Below are 17,003 nucleotides of genomic sequence, written 5' to 3' on the forward strand. Positions count from 1 at the left end.
TATTCCACTGGGCGTTTGGGCGTTTGTAGCTCTAGGCACCGCGAAAACTGCGCTGACGGATGAGGAAAACGTAATGCTTGTGGGCGCTGATGAAGGTGGAGGTCAACATGGATTAACTGGATGACGCATGCCAGCGACACGGTCATTTTCCCGAAAAGACTGATCTCTTGTTAGAGATATTTAAACACGGTCAACTAGGACGAAAAATGAGAGTTTCTGTGACAGCTTCATGGGACCGAATGATGCCTTATATCATGACTGAGTTTACTTCTCTTAATTTCAGCAACGCAAATACGTCGTCGATACAAGCAGTATATCTTCAGGCTTTCATGATGCCATGTTGCACCCCCCGAGAGGTTCGCAAGGATGTCATCAGGTGATCTACTTTTATTCCGTGTGCTGCTAGCCTAGATAGAATACTCTTTCTAGTAGAATGTTATGGATAATCTTTAAAAAATGATCCTAACAATGTTTTGAGAACATAAGCACATCGAGAAAGCCATTCAGCCCATGCTGCTCTCAGGGCCTCTGAGTGAGTAGTCTTAGTTGTTTGCCATTATTCTCCCAAACAACAGGATCGTCCACGGTCGTCCACTTCAATAAGAGCTCCTGAACAGCCTGAAGCGATTTGTCGCCCTCCGCATCCATGAAGAAATCCTTGCAGCCCTCGATCCCTTTCCTGCGCCTCTCCAAGTACGCATCCAGGTCGTAATTGCTATTGACGGAGGCTGTGCCCCACGTTGCGGCGAGAGAAGCCTGGTAAGTGTCGCTCGACATGTCCCGAAATTTCTGCATCGATGCGTTTGCGGTCTCTGGTACTTGGACGGGTGTTGGTTGATCGTAGTCCTGCCCGGGCCTTACAAGCTGCACTGCTGTGGATGGGATTTCTGGTTCCTGAGTGGACACCAAGGGGTCGGGAACAATGTCCGGCTGGGTGTCAGCTTCAGCATGGAACTGTAAGTCATGTTTGTTAAGCCAATCCCTGACCATATCATTCGCGAGTTCATGATTTCGCTCCTTCAATAATTCTTCAATAGAAGGAATCCGAGGATCGGTATTTGCTAGATCGATGGGTCTTGGCGGACTTGCCGGACCCGATGCATCTTCTTGCGGTGCTATCGGTGGAAGGAAGGAAGTTCCACTACCAGGCTCTGGCGCTTTCCCTTTACCCAATGCATGTCCGGTATTTCTCCTCTCCGGTACCAGGATCGAATCGCCGTCTATAATTTGATCTTGATCAAATAACTCACATCTTTCGCTTTTGCGTTCATCGAACGGGGAAAAATCTCGACTGTAGTTCATTGTGAAGTCGTCATAATCAAAGTTTTCATCATCTTCATTTGCTTCAAAGGTCAAGTCCACTTTATCGAAGCCCCTGTCCTCGAACTGTGGGTATTCTTGAAGGATTTCAGGCTCGGATTCAGCACTTTGCTCAAGAATATCTTCTGGGTGGTTTTTTTCGTCGAGAGCTTTGGGATTATGGCTGTCCCAGTGAACCTGCCGCTTTCCAGAGACATTGGTAGGATGCGCATCGCCAATGGACTGAGATCTTCTCTTCTTACCCCGCGGGGGTTCCTAATTGCTTTAGTATTGCATTGAACCTAATGTCGTGTGCTTTTCACTCACATTTCTGTTTTGGGGTCGTTGATCGGTAGAGAGCAGGGGGTGATTTGCTTCACGGCCCATAGTTAAATGTTGTTCGGAAGCTTGACTTCTTGGAGCTTCTAAGATCTTCTGTCTCGGTACACCAGAGTTTTCGAGAAGGTCCTGAGTATGTTCGTAAAGAACGTCGACAAACATATCCGGTAGCCACCTCATAATCACGACCTCTTTTGAGTGGTCCTGCAACGTATCAAACACAGAAGCTATTACATGATTGCAATGAAACTTACTGTGCTTGTAAGATCAACAAGGCCCGTAGGCCGGAGATACGCGAGTTGTTCGGAGTCGCGGGATACCACTGGATAGATGGGGATTCGTTCAGGCATTGGACCGGCTCCGTTGGCCTTGAGAGTAGATATTGCCGCGTCAACAAGTTCCTCTCTCATTCCAAATTTTGTTAATCCGCTTTTTATTCTGTCCATCAGAAATTCATGTTTCATTTCTGAATCGATTGATCCTCTCGCATTGCCCAGAGCAATGTTTTCTTCAAGTCGAGAATACTCCCATTTGGCTAACTCCAGTTTCTGGGCAGCCAACTCCAACCGATCAATTTGAGACCAGTACGGATGGGGACTATTTGAAACGATGAACTGAGATGAAGGTGCGAGCTTTGTAGCCTCCGCGGTCCTCGGGGCTTGGCTGTGACTTGTGGCGGTAGGTGCAGATCCATCGTCAGCTGATAAAGAGAGTGCGGTCACTTTAGACTCTCTCGAGCATACCGATACTCCGCTGCTAGAAATTGCGACCTCATTTATCATCTCCCCACTACTTTCTGCTTGATGGTGAAATTCTTGCTTAGCCGCTTCGTTGGCAAGTACCAAACTTTTGAGGGCCAGCAACTCATCCACATCAACAGTGTCCTTCCTGTTCTCGTAAGCAGAGCAACCGGAAATCAAAGCATCTAGACCTACGATAGGTGCGACGTCACTTTGATCGCATAATTAGAACTGCAAGCTCAACCAGTATGGTCGATTTGAGCGATTCCAAAATTCAACTTTTCCTTTCCTAAGGATCCACATGATCTTGTGACCAGTAGGCACGCGGAATTTGCTAGCGAGCGGGTTATCAGACTTGGTCGCTTTTTTCAGGATATCCTCAATTTCAGTAAACACGCGTTTGCACTCGTCAACGATCTTAATGCTCGTATCAAAGGCATCTTGTCTGAAGAGTTGAGCTTTTTGGCCAAATTCAATCGCTTTGGCAAGATCTTTGAGGACCTGACAGAAAAGAGCGATGTCTTTGGCGATGTAGTTCGTCTCCTGCGCGTGTGTCAGCTTGGACTATCGAAGTCTTGAGCGAAGATCCCACCTGGTTGGCCGAAGCTATAGCATCTGCAATTTGAAATAACCCAATTGAAAGCTGTGTCCCGATTTGGGCAACCTGCAATATACTGGCGACAGCGCCAATCTTTGCAATGTTAGAGAAACGGGCGGAGTGGTCGAACGTACGGACATACCGCCTCCATCGTCGCAAGAGATAGCAGAAGACCCGATGCACAAGGTCTAATGGGTAGAAGCTTTCACTGCGCCATCATGTTAATCTTCACGCCCTTTGTTACAGAGATCATTAGAGAGACGGAATAGAAGAGATGGGGGCCAGATAGTCAAGGCATACGTACGCACGTACGTACTGGCTGAAATAGGGTTGGCCGGTTTTAGTTGCCTGCCCAGCCACCAGCCCCGCTCAGCCGCAAACGTCTCCACCATTATCTGGTAACATGAACGTTGCCAACCGGGAAGTTTCATGCTATCTGGATCATGGCAATTTTATCCCTCACTTGAGACTGTTTGAATAGTAGGGTACGGTCTAACGCAGCGGTGCCTGCTTTTCGACGATCAATGGCCATAGTTACTACTTCATCAGCCCAGTAGCCTTCTCGTCCAACTCGAGCAGGCCAAAGCACACATTGTTGCTATATGTTCAAAGTCTTTTGGCTCGAGTAGTACCCAGGTTGTAGGTTTCTCTCTTAAACCATCGTTCATATTCGTCAGTCGGTCAGTCGGTGTCTATTATGTACAATAACATCGGGGCCAAAAGACTTTGCCCGTGTTTGACTTTGTCCAAGAAACTGAGTGATGAAAATTACGTCTCTCTTCGGACAGAAGATGTTGATGTTCAATCACGGTGATGAGCAACACCGTGTAGTGCCTTGGGTCATGAGAATTTTTCTAAAGGACGTATCGATCTTGACTTGGCGAAAACTCTACAACATTTATCCCTCTTATCAACTCTGCTTATGCCGTGCAAAATAGAATTTTTTTTGTTGACACAAATGCATTTCTTGGAATTTTCAACTAATCACTCACGGAAGAGAGGACCTACCAACCAAGACTGACTTCATTGTAGTTGACAATCAAATCTAGACACGCCCTACGTTCTACACCCGATTCTCTTCGATTTTTGCGAAGGCAAAGGGGTTCTTTTAAAATCATACTCTCTCAACTGCAGCTTTTAGATCGTTGAGCCGTGCACCATAGAAGACATATTTTTAGGTTTCTTAGGTTGCAAGAGTAGGCAAGTAACATGGTCAACTTCCCGCTAGCGATTTATGCAGCGTGACACTGTGGTGCTACCTCAGAACACTACGCCGAGTCGCACAGAGAACATGCAGGTAAAGGCATTACCAAAAATGCCATCTAACAAACTAAGTTTGCCAAGGAAACATAAACGAATCAACTTAAAATTACGGTGTAGGTTCGGTGTTGCCGAGGAGCTCAGCAATGAACGGGTACAAAAGATTCTTTAAGAGTTCGTGGAGAAGAGCGTAACCGATTTCGTCGTCTGGGCAATGAACCAGGGAACGAAGCTTAGCCATGAATTCATGTACCTGTGCCTCTTGTGCCTTGGCATCTCGTATTGAGCACGCATTTCTTGGTATCCATGAACTTGACAAACCATTTCTAACGCAATCACGCGGCGGAGAAATGGTTGGCTTGTTTTGTTGGTGCGGTTTTCGTGCGTAGCAGTCGTAGTGATTATCTGGGAGAAGATTGATTGGGGCACCTAAAAAAAGATATTGAATTGGAGTCCATTCCATCCACGTCCGCCGAGAGAATGCTGCATCTAGGCCAAAACAGAGCTATTGAGATTTTAGAGGATTTGCACTGGGTTTTTGCAGGGGCACCTGTCTTATTCTGAAACCAGTATTCGATGCGCATGTATTTCGTGTTGAGGATTGCATGCTTTTTCCGAACAGGACCAATGCAATGGTGAGGAAGGGCCTGTGTGGACCAGCTAGCATGATTTTGTAAAGTTGTACACACGAGTAGCTGTCCTTCTGTCAGAGCCCTGGCGGCAAGTTGATCACCATAAAGCGCAGCAGTTGATTGGTTGGAACAATTACTATTCTAACACAATCGCTAGAACCAATTGCCGTGTCCTTGGCAAAAACATGATCTACAAAACGAGTAATGACGAGCAGCGATAGTCCTCCCACCAGTGGTTTACTAGTTGAATAGAATGTTCCACGTGGCAAAGGTGTGGCAGTGCACCACTTTAGAATAGACACTTCTGCAAGGCCCAGTACTTAGTTTGACACAAAGCGGCAGATCAACTACCAAATTGTTCCGTGTGACAGTTTAAAGGAAAGTTCCATATGCAAAGCTTATTGGATCATGCCATTGCATCTTAGCGCTCATTGTGCAGTACTGTGGAGAAGCGTAGAAAGTTGTTCGGCACCTATTGGATACCAACTGAGGTCAACATAGTCTCAATGTGGATATAGTATGTATGTAAGTAGTGGTGACACACCATGTCTGCAATCGTATTTTGCACAGCCAATAATAGCGAGGTGGCGAACATTTTCTCTGTCAACTAGAATGTGTCCCTGGCTCTAGCATAGCCATTTCTCGGGTTTGCGATCTACAAGGTGGCAATCTAAACAATCATAGATTGATTCTATGGAAGGCTTGATTATCCTTGTTCTGGAGATTTATGGGTTTAAACAGCGCTAACTAGCTGAGCAAAATACGATTACAATCATGGTGTACTTCATTCGCTGTGTTGTGAGCGAAAAGGAACCTCTGTGGGGAAGAGACCCATGTGAAGTCAGTTCCTTAAATAGCTCAAGTGGGCGAGGCCAGGGGCAAGGAGGGCACCGGTCGAAGCCGATGTTACACTACTCTGAGATTCCAGTTACGGGGGCGACCTTCACTGTCCAGCGTAGCAATCCCTGGCCCTGACATACCATTCACTATCCACCAGATGAACACAGTGTTCTCTGTTCTGCAAAGATGGTGAAATTTTCCTCTATTTCATGAACAAGTCTACATTCCAGACTTCAGAAGATTTCGTGAGATCCAAGCATGGGACTCTCAGGCTGCTGACAGCCGGAAGTACGGCGCCGGTGATACCTAGTTCCGCCGAAAGAAGGCGGGCTGGAGCCAATACTTGCTACGTGCTTGAGTGGGTAATTTCAGGGTTGATCAAGCCCAGCCTGGACGGCTAGCTAACCATGTCTAGACCAGTCTCATCCTAGCGTTTTCCCCTGCACCCAAAATAAGATTGCAGGAATCAAAGACCGCTCTCTGAACGACGCGACCCCGGCCCGTTCCTCAAGCCACTCATCGACTCTCAATCCATCGCACTACCATGATTGCAGTATTCGTATCCAGGATACGATGCCACTACGCCCACTATTAACACGATATGTGACATCTCGCTTGATTAAGTTCTGACACTGAAGTAGTCGATTTGGCTCCTGATCGTCATCCTAGTCAGCGAATGTGCATATATAACTAATTAGTAAACCAGGTCGACTGCGAGCATCTTTCTTGAGTCTTTCGTTTCCACCCCTCTACAGCATAAATCCAAGGACATCATGAAGAGCAATCTCGCAATTGGTCTTGCGCTCATTGCGCCCAGTTCCCAGGCATATGTCTGGCCCAACCAGTACGACCACATAGACGACTTGTTATATACCCAATCCGGCTACATCAGAGATGGCACTCTTGGCGATCGTACGCATTACCTTTTCTGTATCCATGGTCTGACAGACAGCTTACATCAAGACAGAGATTCAGACGTGCGATTTTGGCGCCAATTTACCTGGTATACAAAAAACAGCGGAGTGGGTACGAACCGCCTTTCACGATAGTGTGACACACGATGCGTCTACGAAAACTGGAGGACTGGACGCCTCAATCCAATATGAGCTTGACCGGCCAGAGAACCTTGGCGCTGCACTCAACAACACATTATCGGACCTGGCTGGCGCCTACGACATTCGCACCACGGCAGCAGACCTTCTCGCATTGTCTCTAGTCATGTCAGTTGATCGTTGTGGGGGCATGCGCGTACCACTGAGGCTGGGCCGGAAAGATGCGCCAGAGGCCGGCATCAAGGGAGTACCTGAGCCCTCTACAAGCCTCGAAACTACTCGCAAGCGATTCGCAACTGCTAGTCTCAGTGAAGGTAACCCCGCCCTCGTATGTTATCTAATAGATTGACAGAAAGCTGACTCTCCTTAGTCGACATGATCACTTTGATTGCTTGTGGGCATAGCATTGGTGGCGTTCACTCTGTCGACCACCCTGAAATCGTCTCTGGTCCAGTTAGCCCAGAGAACAAAGCCAGTTTTGACACCACCAAAGGTGTCTTGGACAACCAAGTGGTGGTGGAATATCTTAACAACTCCACCGCAAACCCACTGGTCAGCAACACCAACGATACGTTGAACTCCGATAAGCGTATCTTCGCATCTGATGACAACAAAACCATGAGAAAGCTCGCAGATCCAGCTTATTTCAAGTCGCAGTGTGAGGATGTCTTTTCACGCATGATAGATCTTGTCCCGGGAGACGTCACGCTCACCGAGCCCCTGCAGCCAGCAGAAATCAGGCCATACATTGCGAAATACGAAATCAACAACGATGGCGGTGTTGACCTCAGCGCCCACATTCGTGTCCGTATCACAGACGGTACTGGTCGTGACCCCGCATCTCTCACCGCATCCATCATTCCCATTACGCGCAACGGCACCCTAGGGGAGGAGATTAATGCCACGATGGCCACAATGGCCGGTGGAACATCGTCCGGCTACCAGAATGAGCTATTTCAGTGGTTCGATGTCTTTCAATCGTACAACGCCAGCGACGTTTTTGACTCGTTTAAAATCCGTGTCAACGGTGAAATCTACGACAATGGCGGAACAGGTGGCTACCCTATCAATGGCGACGTGTTTTACCAAAGGGCGCAGACGTGCACCACATTTCCTCCAGGTGGCCTCCCCGACTTCAAGCAGACCTTTGTTGCCGCTGTTTCAAAGAAGTTGTTGGCCAACGGAGCTACCCCACAACTCCGCGTGGTTAAGAAGAATCTAGTTCAAGGACTTGTTATTCCTAAGTTGAACCCAGTCGTGCTTCCTATGGAGCGCACCTCTCAAGAAACAGCTGGATACGTGTACTACACTGTTACAACGGATATGAACGCAGAGAGCGCAACTACTACCTTTGATATTTTGGTTGGCGATTCAAAGGTTGAGTACCTTTCTGCAAGTACCACGAATACCTGCCAGACTTCAGCATAAAGAGCTGTTAGATTTAGACTTTCTTAGATACCAAATAACATAGATTAATGCTTAATAAATTCAAAAGATTACCAAGGTTCAATCCAGGTCCTAAATTGTGCTTTAATTTCGCAGAAAGTATTGAATAAAACAAAATCTACTACCGACCTTACATATCTAGCGTTTTCATAATCGCTTTTCTATGTTTCTTCATTCCCGATCGACCCCAGTGCGTAAAGATCATCAACTAGATCTACCCATAATGTCCACCACTCATCAGTTATCTGCGGCATACAGTTCTCTCGACGAAATTCTTGCAAGTCAGATTGAGAAAGGCCTCGGCCGTGCCTCTCAAAAGCAAGTCTAAGGATCGTCCGAAACTTGTCGAGGACCTGTAAAACTTCTCCTGGCCCGTGTGTCTGTGCCATTCTAATAATATTCCCTCCCCATATTGTCTGGAGCAATGGGTTGGCGCCTGCCTCGAGCAAAACCTCCATCGACTCTGTTTGACCAATCCAGGCAGCTAAGTGCAAAGCACACCATTTGTCACAATCGTACTGCAGGTTCAAATCAGCTCCTGCATCGATCAGGAGTCTTGTAGCTTCGGCACCATGTCTGACGGCTCTCGACAGTGGCGTCTGTTGATGGCAATCTAACGCATCGACGTCCGCATTGTGAATTAGCAATAGCCTCAAGATGGCTGGATCGAGATTTCTTGCGCGGGCCGCGAAATGCATCGATGTCCACCCTGAGCGCTCAGCAGCTTTGTTTGGATCAGCACCACGGTCTAGAAGACGACGAACGTTAGCGATGTCATTGCGCACTACAGCCCAGTGCAGAGGCGTTCGCCCCATGGCGTCGATAGCATTTATGTTGTGTTCGGCCATCTCGTCCACATGCTCGATTTCACAGACTGAAAGTCCAAGAATCCGTTGATGAAGGTTTGTAAAGTAAAGCTCGTTCAGTCGGTCCAGGTCGTCGAACATCGATTTCAGCGTCTGCGCTACATTGTCATCCACGACTTTGCCAAATATTAGCTCTCAGGCGGTCTCGAAGGGTGATAAATATTCAGATCTAGATCATTGTCAACCAATCTGATCAAATAGAAGCTCCACTTGGAAGTAGGTTTAACGTCCAAACCTTTCGACCACATGCTCATATGGATCAGCACCCTCCGACAACATAAGCTTGCACAACTCTATCATACGCGGTGTTGGCGTATCTAGTACAAACCACAAAGCCGAGAAGCCGAGAAGATCGACGTCGAATGGTGATGCCCGATTCTCCGTGAATAGTGATCTGATACCTTCCACACTGCCTGTTTGAGCCATTGTAAATATATGGGCCTCAGTAGTAACGATTCGTGGTGCCCAGAGCCGATAAATGTCGATTGAATCGCGTGCACTATAGACCATAGTCGCAGTCAGAATACACATGTACACCAATTCGTTTGATAGGAGCTAGACTGAGGTCGGACTGGACGTGAGCTCATAACTATGACCGCTGGTTCTTCTGTACCGGGAAGATTTCCACTAGGTCCTTGACTATTGATCATAGGCCTTTGATGTTGTTGTAGTGATCTCTCCATGCTCTCGCTTAGTGTATCGCCAACTGCCTGGATTTGTGTTCCCAATTTTCTACCAAGGTCGTCTATTGCGATGTGGTTGTTGCTTAGCGCACTGAAGATCTGGTCTTGCGATTCTGCGTGGGTATATAACATGGAATCGAACCTCATCATCAGTCCTGTGAGTCGGAATTCGATTCTCATTGACTGGTTATTGCATCACAAGAGTCAGCGTAATTCTGAAGTGACGATCAACCACGAACATACATATCTGCGAGTTCAACAACATCGAGTATATTACTTCGAGCTTGTCGAATCTCTCTTCGAGATCGCTCTACCTTCTTCTTTCCTTTCAACCAATTGCGCTTCAGCACCTGTTGATGTGGCAAGGGCCTTGCACCCGATTCTGAAGGCGATAAAATCTGGTAATGCAAAACCGTATCAAGCTTTAGCAGTGAGGCTCGCACACTCATTAGACTCGCATTGAGTAGCTCAAGAATCTCGCTGGAGGACTTTTACAACATATTAATGTGTGATCGTGGAATAGATCGATATGACGTAATTCTGGGACCCAGGTTTTTTTGACAATCCATGCCGAATGTAATCAATCTGGGAACAAACCGCTCTTAGCGCGGAGATCTCGTTGCAACAGGCTTGTACGTCTTGCTCAGCATCTATGAAGTCCTGAAGAGGCTGTAGCCCTTTTGCAACTTTCTCAGCAGCACCTATAACTGCAAGGATGCTAGCTGCAGCAGAAAGTGCCTCCATTTGCTGCTAGTCAAATTGTTGGAATTGGATCACGTTTATTTGGTACCTGTAAATGAGATGTAAGTAGGTTTTGGCAATTGCCAGAGAGTGGCGACAATGTGTAGCAAGACAGCCTTATGTGATAGATAAGTGAAGAAGTCAAAGCACCAAAACCCATTTACGGATGTCAATTTTTGGCTGCTTCAAAAGTTATATACCATTTTTTTTGCCCCAGAGGCAGGCGCAATAGTTACCACTGATCATGTTTCAGCCTTCCCTTCCGGTGATATCTGATGGACCGATGATATGAGCGGGCTGAATACATGCTAAAATTACAGATGAGATATTTTATAGTCGAACGCCACTTCTCTTATTTATACCATGTTTGTTTGTGAAGGTAGGGGTTATTGTGATCACCTGCTGTGTAACGCGCAGCTTGCTGCCACTCTATTCGAAGGGAAGTCCATTTCGCTAAGCACATCAGTACTGTGGCTTGATCTTTGATGAGCTGGCGCGGTGTGTTAACCCACCTGTACCCAAACACGTGTCCCATAGCTGAAAGATGCTAGAACTGGAACATATTGCATAAGGCATGTGTAGGGTTTGGACGTATTTTATTGACTCTAGCACCTTCAGAATATCGTATCAGTGATATTTGGTCAAACCGAATTGTAGTACAGAAAGTATGCTTGCAGAAATAATCTTCGCACTGTCAAAATTTGCAGACAACAGCCCCCACGTCGACACTGCGTATACGAAGGCTAGAGAAACAAGAAAATTCCTAAAATAGCACGGATAGAAATCACCTTCTCCTATACATGTGTTAAAGGGTTTCACTGTTGTGGGTTATAAACACGGCTTAAGATACCACAGGCCATTATTTTGTACTTTAGGCATCTGAATGCTTTTACAACTGATCCAATAGCAATTTTGTGTCAAAGAGGGAATAAAGTTTGCGCATTACTAGAAGAATCAAAAACCAAGATTTTGACACCCGTAGCCCTAGCTAGGGTAGCCAATGCGCGTACGCAGGTCGGCCGCAGAGATTCCGAGCGATCAATGGCACATCTATGCAAAATCTGCAAAGCGAATATACCAAAATCAGGATCGGAAGATATTGCGGTGGATTTGCCACTGATCAAGATGGCGCTTTTGATTAGCTGAGATTCCTGCTTGGAAACAACAGCTCACTAGTAGATATATTTCGGCGCAATTGAAGGGAGGTTGCTGTCTTGGCCAATGCAAAGCTAAGTAGATTGTAATTCTAGTGGCAAATCCACCCAAATCATGACGAGAAAACGTCATGGTAGATTTGCCACTGTGGTCGAGACAGCGCTTTCGATTAGCTCAAACCTCTGCTTGACAATACTTAGCAGCTTATCAGTAGAGCATGCTATAATCAATTGAGCAACACGAGCACTCTCCTAGTAACCACACCATCTTGTTGGCGCTGACATGCAGAATGTGGTTTATCAGTTGGTCGCTTACTCTACATATACCTTCCTGTTGAATAACTTGATCCCCACTTGCATCCTGTCATCTACGCACGTGGGCCTGCCTTATTTTTAATCGTATGAGGTGTGGACCTTCGGCTACCATGTGCATGTACTGCCGGTCCTAGACACCTAGTCGTTGAAAAATGCCAAGTCCGTCACGAAAGCCAAGAAATCGTAGTGTACTGTTGATAGCCGTGAGCGGGATGTCAAAAAATGATGGAGACTATTTGTTGCCAAGATTTAGGTAGCGAACGGGTAGAGAAGACTTCCCGCGGGTAAACGACGGCTTGTTGAGCGAACTCGCTCCTCATGCTCAGGTTCCCGTACCAAGGCCATTTTGGGTTAGGGCTAAACCAGGAGGTATACCTGGATTGGGACAGAAATCGGAAGCCATTCGGTCGGATCTCTGCTGTATGGTCACATGTTCACCACGTGGGTGGAAAATTCCCGGGAAACAAGCACATTTCCTGTAGCCAAGTGATGAAGCGGCTCCTTGAGAATAGAGCTGAGGGTACTATCTACATTTCGAGCTCTAGTTGGCCCGAAGAGGAGAAAAAAATGGGTCGAAGCACCGCCAAGCAAGAGGGATGAATATTGGCGTTGCGGTGTCGAAACTGAGTTCTTGGAAGCAAGTATGCAGTATGCAAGACCAGAAGTTCCGTTTTACCGAACACGTCGCTGTTTGCAGCTCCGATGTGAAAACGGGAGACGGGGCTGAACTGAACCCACCCAACGGACCCTTTGTGCCTTTTGGAATCCCGCGGGAACAGCACTTTGCGACTCCGGCAATCCGTACCCGCTTCGTACCTACGGATGCCCTCTGAAACCTCTGTGCTACATTGATCAACACGCGTTCGAGTTACCGTAGTATATACCATCTCGATAGCCAAGTAGAAGTAATGGAAAAGTTTACACGGTCTACACAGTCTACACAATTCACACAGTTTGCTCTTACCGCACGATTTCCACCATGAGCGCAGCCATTGCTACCCATCCGGTTGACCGGAAACAAACCTCCACAAGCCTCAACACTCCATCTCGAGCGATAGCGCCCAAGAAAACTACCCCGACTGCCATCGTATCGTTATTCTCTGGCGCTGTCGCTGGAGGTGTTGAAGCCACAGCAACATACCCGTTTGAATTCGCCAAGACACGCGCACAGCTCCAAGTGGGCGCTGGCGGCTCAAAAAATCCCTTTACCGTTCTCTCTCAGGTCGCCAAGACGGATGGTGTAAGGGCCATCTACACTGGCTGCTCTACGTTGATCGTAGGCACTGCTTTCAAGGCTGGCGTTCGCTTCCTCTCCTTCGACTCCATCCGGAACCGCCTTGCTGATGAACGCGGTGTTCTCTCACCAGCTCGCGGCATGCTGGCTGGCATGTTGGCAGGCGCCGTCGAGAGTGTTGTTGCTGTAACACCGACAGAGCGCATCAAGACTGCTCTGATCGACAACGCAAAGAGCGGCGGGCAACGCTACAATGGAGGCTTCCACGCTTCGAGAGTCATTCTACAAACCGACGGTATTGCTGGACTATATCGAGGGCTGGTGTCTACAACTGCGAAACAGTCAGCTACTTCTGCGGTTCGCATGGGATCGTACAATGTGCTGAAGGAGTTCGCGCGGCGGCAAAACCTCCAGCAGAACAGCGCACTTACTTTTGGTATGGGGGCTGTCGCTGGTGTCATCACCGTCTATGCAACACAACCTTTCGACACTATCAAAACACAAGCGCAGAGTGCGCAAGGAGCGAGCACAAAGGATGCTTTCCGGTCGGTCTTGTTGAAGGGAGGAGTGCGAGGATTCTGGAGCGGAAGCACGATGCGGTTAGGCAGGCTGGTTTTGAGCGGTGGCATTGTTTTCACAGTTTACGAGAAGGTCGCATATCTGCTGACGCCTTCAAACCAATAATTCCCATTGATACCTTGTTTAGCTTTGTTAATATATCCTCTTTTTCTGTTGAAGATTTCAAAAGTAGGTGAAGACCGGAATTCAAAGACCCTGTGAAAAGCGTCATCTGATCCAGTAGTTTCCCCAAACAGTATAGTCAAGGTACTGTTGTCTATCTCGTAGAACACCAGAAAATCTTACTTCTTTCTTGTAGCTCTACATTAGCGCTATCAATAGAGGTCCACTCTCTAAAATCCACTGTCTGAAAATCTTTGTATTGATATAAATCTACATCCCCCATTGGTATACTTCCTTTTTTCAAGAGGCTTTTTGAAGAATTTACTACCATACAAGGCTACGGAATTCGGTGATTATCACTCCCCTAAGAAGAGAATGCTAAAATAGTTAAAGAAGGATAAAACATGGTGCCAAGTCCACTTCACACCGATAGCGTGGTCGCTAGACAAGACCGCTAGGTCAGATGACTCCGGCGTGGGTGGTGCCTTTCGCTTTCGTTTTTGTCACCAGTATGCCATGGTGAATTTCTTGCACAAGCTGCACTTGTCCATTTCCTTGTGATAGAAGGATGCTTGGTGTTCCATCTGCCTGCACCGGTTTGTTCCCGCGGGAACTTGATCCCGTGGCGGGAAGACGAGACTGCTCTCCATTACCCGCGGGACGACAGTGTGGCGGCTTCCCGAGGGAAAAATGACCGGTCTTGGCCTCGTTACGAGGATGGCGCCGAAGGCCTCATCCCAGCTAGTCTGGCTGAACAATCAGATTTTCCCAACGACTAACGTTTTTCTTGTTCAGCCCAGCCTCGGCCCATCCCAATCGTTCGTTTGCGGGGCCCCGCACCTGTAGTGTATCTGGGGGATTCACCAGCACCTGTCATGCGAGGAAGGTCTACCCAGATGGCTGCATACACTGTGATCAAGCCTCTTTTCTGGGCATTCCTTCTGGGAATTCATTCTGGGCATTCATTCTGGGCATTCATTCTGGGCATTCATTCTGGGCATTCAACATATATAACACTATGGATCGCATCATTATGGAACTAGCAGCACGGGTGTCCATTTTACTTCCCAGCTCCTCCTTCAAAAACAACAAGAACAACTACTCCTGTGCCCTGTAGACAGTTCGGTCGAGCGACATGACGGAAAAACGATCTGTCGATTTCATCGACGAGAAGGGCGCCGATGCCGAGCTCAAGGAAGTCGTTGCCGACCGCCAGGTCCAAATTACACCTCAGCAGATTCAAGCCCGCTTTGAATCGCTCCGTGACTTGACTGAGGAGCAGATGACTGCTTTGAACAAGCAGCTTGTTAGCAAGCTCGATTGGCGACTAATGCCTTGCATCACTCTCATGTTTTTGATGAAGTAAGACCCTGATCCCGAAAACTTGGCCTGCCCCATGAACAAAGTTAACAGTGCGCCTAGTTATCTCGACCGTATCAATGTCTCAAACGCACGCCTTGCTGGACTTCAGGAAGATTTACACATGTCAGATACACAGTGGAACACTGGTATCTCGACCTTCTATGTGGGTTATCTTGTCGGACAGCTTCCCGGTAACCTTTGGCTTGCCAAGGCGGATCCCAGATGGCTTTTGCCATCCATGATGATGGCTTGGAGTATTGGAACGATCTGTATGCCGGCCATGACAAGCGGCGCTGGATTCGCAGTCTGCCGCTTCTTCATTGGGCTCTCAGAAGCACCGTTCTTCCCTGGCATTACACTGAGTAAGTTCCAGATTGTACACCAGACAGAGGTTAAGAGAATTTGCAACTGACAGAGACAAGTGACTTCTTCATGGTACACTAAAGAAGAGAACCCAATGCGCATGGCTATCTGGCACGCAGGAAACACAATGTCCAACATCTTGTCTGGTTTCCTGGCTGCAGCTATCCTAGAGAACATGGACAATCTTCTCAAACTACATGCATGGCAATGGTTCTTCATCATTGAGGGCGCCGTCTCCATTCTCGTAGCAGCCGTTGCCTACTGGGCGCTTCCATCGTGGCCACACAACACACGCTGGCTATCGAAGGAGGAGTCAGAAATGGCACAATACCGTGTCCAGGTATCCAACGGTGGTCATGAGGAGGAGTTGGGTGGAACATGGGACGGACTTAGGGAAGCTGCCAAAGACCCCTTCACCTGGTTCTTCTGCATAATGCATTTTGCTCTTATCACCGCCCAGAGTTTCAAGGACTTCCTTCCTTCGGTAAGCTCTTTCTCTCTACTAAGCTTTTAAAATTCTCTCTCGACTAACTGTGCCGCCTTACAGATTATGAAGACCTTCAAATTCGACACTCTGACCACCTACCTCGTCCAAGCTCCACCCTACGCCATCGCATACGCAGTCGCTTGCGGTCTCGCCTATACTTCCGGTCGCTTCCAAGAATCCTACTACCACATTGTGATTCCCATAATCTTCAGCGCAGCAGGCTGCGGCATGCTCATCGGAACCCTCAACATTGGTGCCCGCTATTTTGGTCTCATTCTCCTCATCAGCGGCACCTACTCCGGTCTCAATCTCCAGCTCAGTTGGGAAACTACTCTCGTGCCCGCCCCACGTAGCAAGAAGGCTGCTCTTATCGCTATTGCCAACTGCATCAGTCAAGTCAGCCACTGGTTCAGCCCCTACTTCTTCCCAAGGTCCCAAGAGCCTTTCTACAGACTCGGTGGTGGCTTGATCTTGGTCGGCTGCCTCTTTTGTTGCATCTCAGCCAGCTTAGTCAAGTGGCGTGCCAAGCGGCTCAACAAGAAGCTCGATGAGGCTGAAGGCTGGTCCGAGCACACTGGTGTCGAGCGCGGATGGAGATATGTGTATTGACGTGTTTGATGAGAAACGTTCCTTGTAACGATTTAACGATTAGCTTACGTTTGTCCTCTATCATTAAGCTGCGCTTAGTATAATGTACTTAGTTTTTTCTTTCAAGCAAAATGACATGAATTCATGACCTTCATGCTTATTCTATACATGACAGTCTATTTTGCAGTCTACAAGAACCTGTTTACTTGCTATGGTATGCAATTCAAATGTGTGATTGTGAAATACTATATCCAGAGAGTTTTTGACATGGATTACGGGCGATGGGTCTACTCAGAGCCATTCTAAAACGAACGTCAAGTCCA

At 47.6% G+C, this 17,003-nt stretch overlaps 4 protein-coding genes across 4 annotated transcripts; 2 read left to right on the forward strand and 2 right to left on the reverse strand.

Annotated features, from left to right (window-relative positions):
• Window positions 1-371: 371 nt before the first annotated feature.
• PSV08DRAFT_363658 (uncharacterized protein) lies at window positions 372-3,243 on the reverse strand. Its single transcript, XM_014227993.2, has 6 exons — window positions 3,119-3,243; window positions 2,971-3,069; window positions 2,611-2,921; window positions 1,893-2,526; window positions 1,627-1,842; window positions 372-1,575 (listed from the first exon to the last, which is right to left on the reverse strand). The coding sequence occupies exons 1-6, from the start codon at window positions 3,125-3,127 to the stop codon at window positions 520-522; spliced, it is 2,325 nt and encodes a 774-aa protein (XP_014083468.2). The 5' UTR covers window positions 3,128-3,243; the 3' UTR covers window positions 372-519.
• A 3,182-nt stretch (window positions 3,244-6,425) lies between these two features.
• PSV08DRAFT_410836 (heme peroxidase) lies at window positions 6,426-8,274 on the forward strand. Its single transcript, XM_014227992.1, has 3 exons — window positions 6,426-6,620; window positions 6,727-7,074; window positions 7,131-8,274. The coding sequence occupies exons 1-3, from the start codon at window positions 6,482-6,484 to the stop codon at window positions 8,186-8,188; spliced, it is 1,545 nt and encodes a 514-aa protein (XP_014083467.1). The 5' UTR covers window positions 6,426-6,481; the 3' UTR covers window positions 8,189-8,274.
• Window positions 8,275-8,367: 93 nt separating this feature from the next.
• On the reverse strand, window positions 8,368-9,582 carry PSV08DRAFT_183953 (ankyrin repeat-containing domain protein; the record flags this gene model as incomplete). The annotated part of the gene is made up of 2 exons (XM_066091903.1): window positions 8,368-9,206; window positions 9,300-9,582. The coding sequence occupies 2 exons, from the start codon at window positions 9,580-9,582 to the stop codon at window positions 8,368-8,370; spliced, it is 1,122 nt and encodes a 373-aa protein (XP_065948774.1).
• Window positions 9,583-12,944: 3,362 nt separating this feature from the next.
• On the forward strand, window positions 12,945-16,701 carry PSV08DRAFT_372401 (vitamin h transporter; the record flags this gene model as incomplete). The annotated part of the gene is made up of 5 exons (XM_014227989.2): window positions 12,945-13,850; window positions 14,998-15,242; window positions 15,303-15,604; window positions 15,665-16,089; window positions 16,153-16,701. The coding sequence occupies 5 exons, from the start codon at window positions 12,945-12,947 to the stop codon at window positions 16,699-16,701; spliced, it is 2,427 nt and encodes an 808-aa protein (XP_014083464.2).
• Window positions 16,702-17,003: the final 302 nt, after the last annotated feature.

Source organism: Bipolaris maydis, assembly GCF_028858645.1.
Source record: "Bipolaris maydis strain C4 unplaced genomic scaffold PSV08scaffold_10, whole genome shotgun sequence".
NCBI classification, from domain to species: Eukaryota; Fungi; Ascomycota; class Dothideomycetes; order Pleosporales; family Pleosporaceae; genus Bipolaris; species Bipolaris maydis.

What these genes read in the sequence shown, in the direction of transcription:
- PSV08DRAFT_410836 (XM_014227992.1), top strand. Translation starts at nt 6,482, where the DNA reads ATGAAGAGCAATCTCGCAATTGGTCTTGCGCTCATTGCGCCCAGTTCC. An exon ending in AGATGGCACTCTTGGCGATC is followed by an intron (nt 6,621 to 6,726) that starts GTACGCATTACC and finishes TACAAAAAACAG; the next exon opens with CGGAGTGGGTACGAACCGCC. An exon ending in AACTGCTAGTCTCAGTGAAG is followed by an intron (nt 7,075 to 7,130) that starts GTAACCCCGCCC and finishes GACTCTCCTTAG; the next exon opens with TCGACATGATCACTTTGATT.
- PSV08DRAFT_363658 (XM_014227993.2), bottom strand. An exon ending in CTATAGCTTCGGCCAACCAG is followed by an intron (nt 2,922 to 2,970) that starts GTGGGATCTTCG and finishes ACACACGCGCAG; the next exon opens with GAGACGAACTACATCGCCAA. An exon ending in CCATACTGGTTGAGCTTGCA is followed by an intron (nt 2,527 to 2,610) that starts GTTCTAATTATG and finishes TTACGAGAACAG; the next exon opens with GAAGGACACTGTTGATGTGG.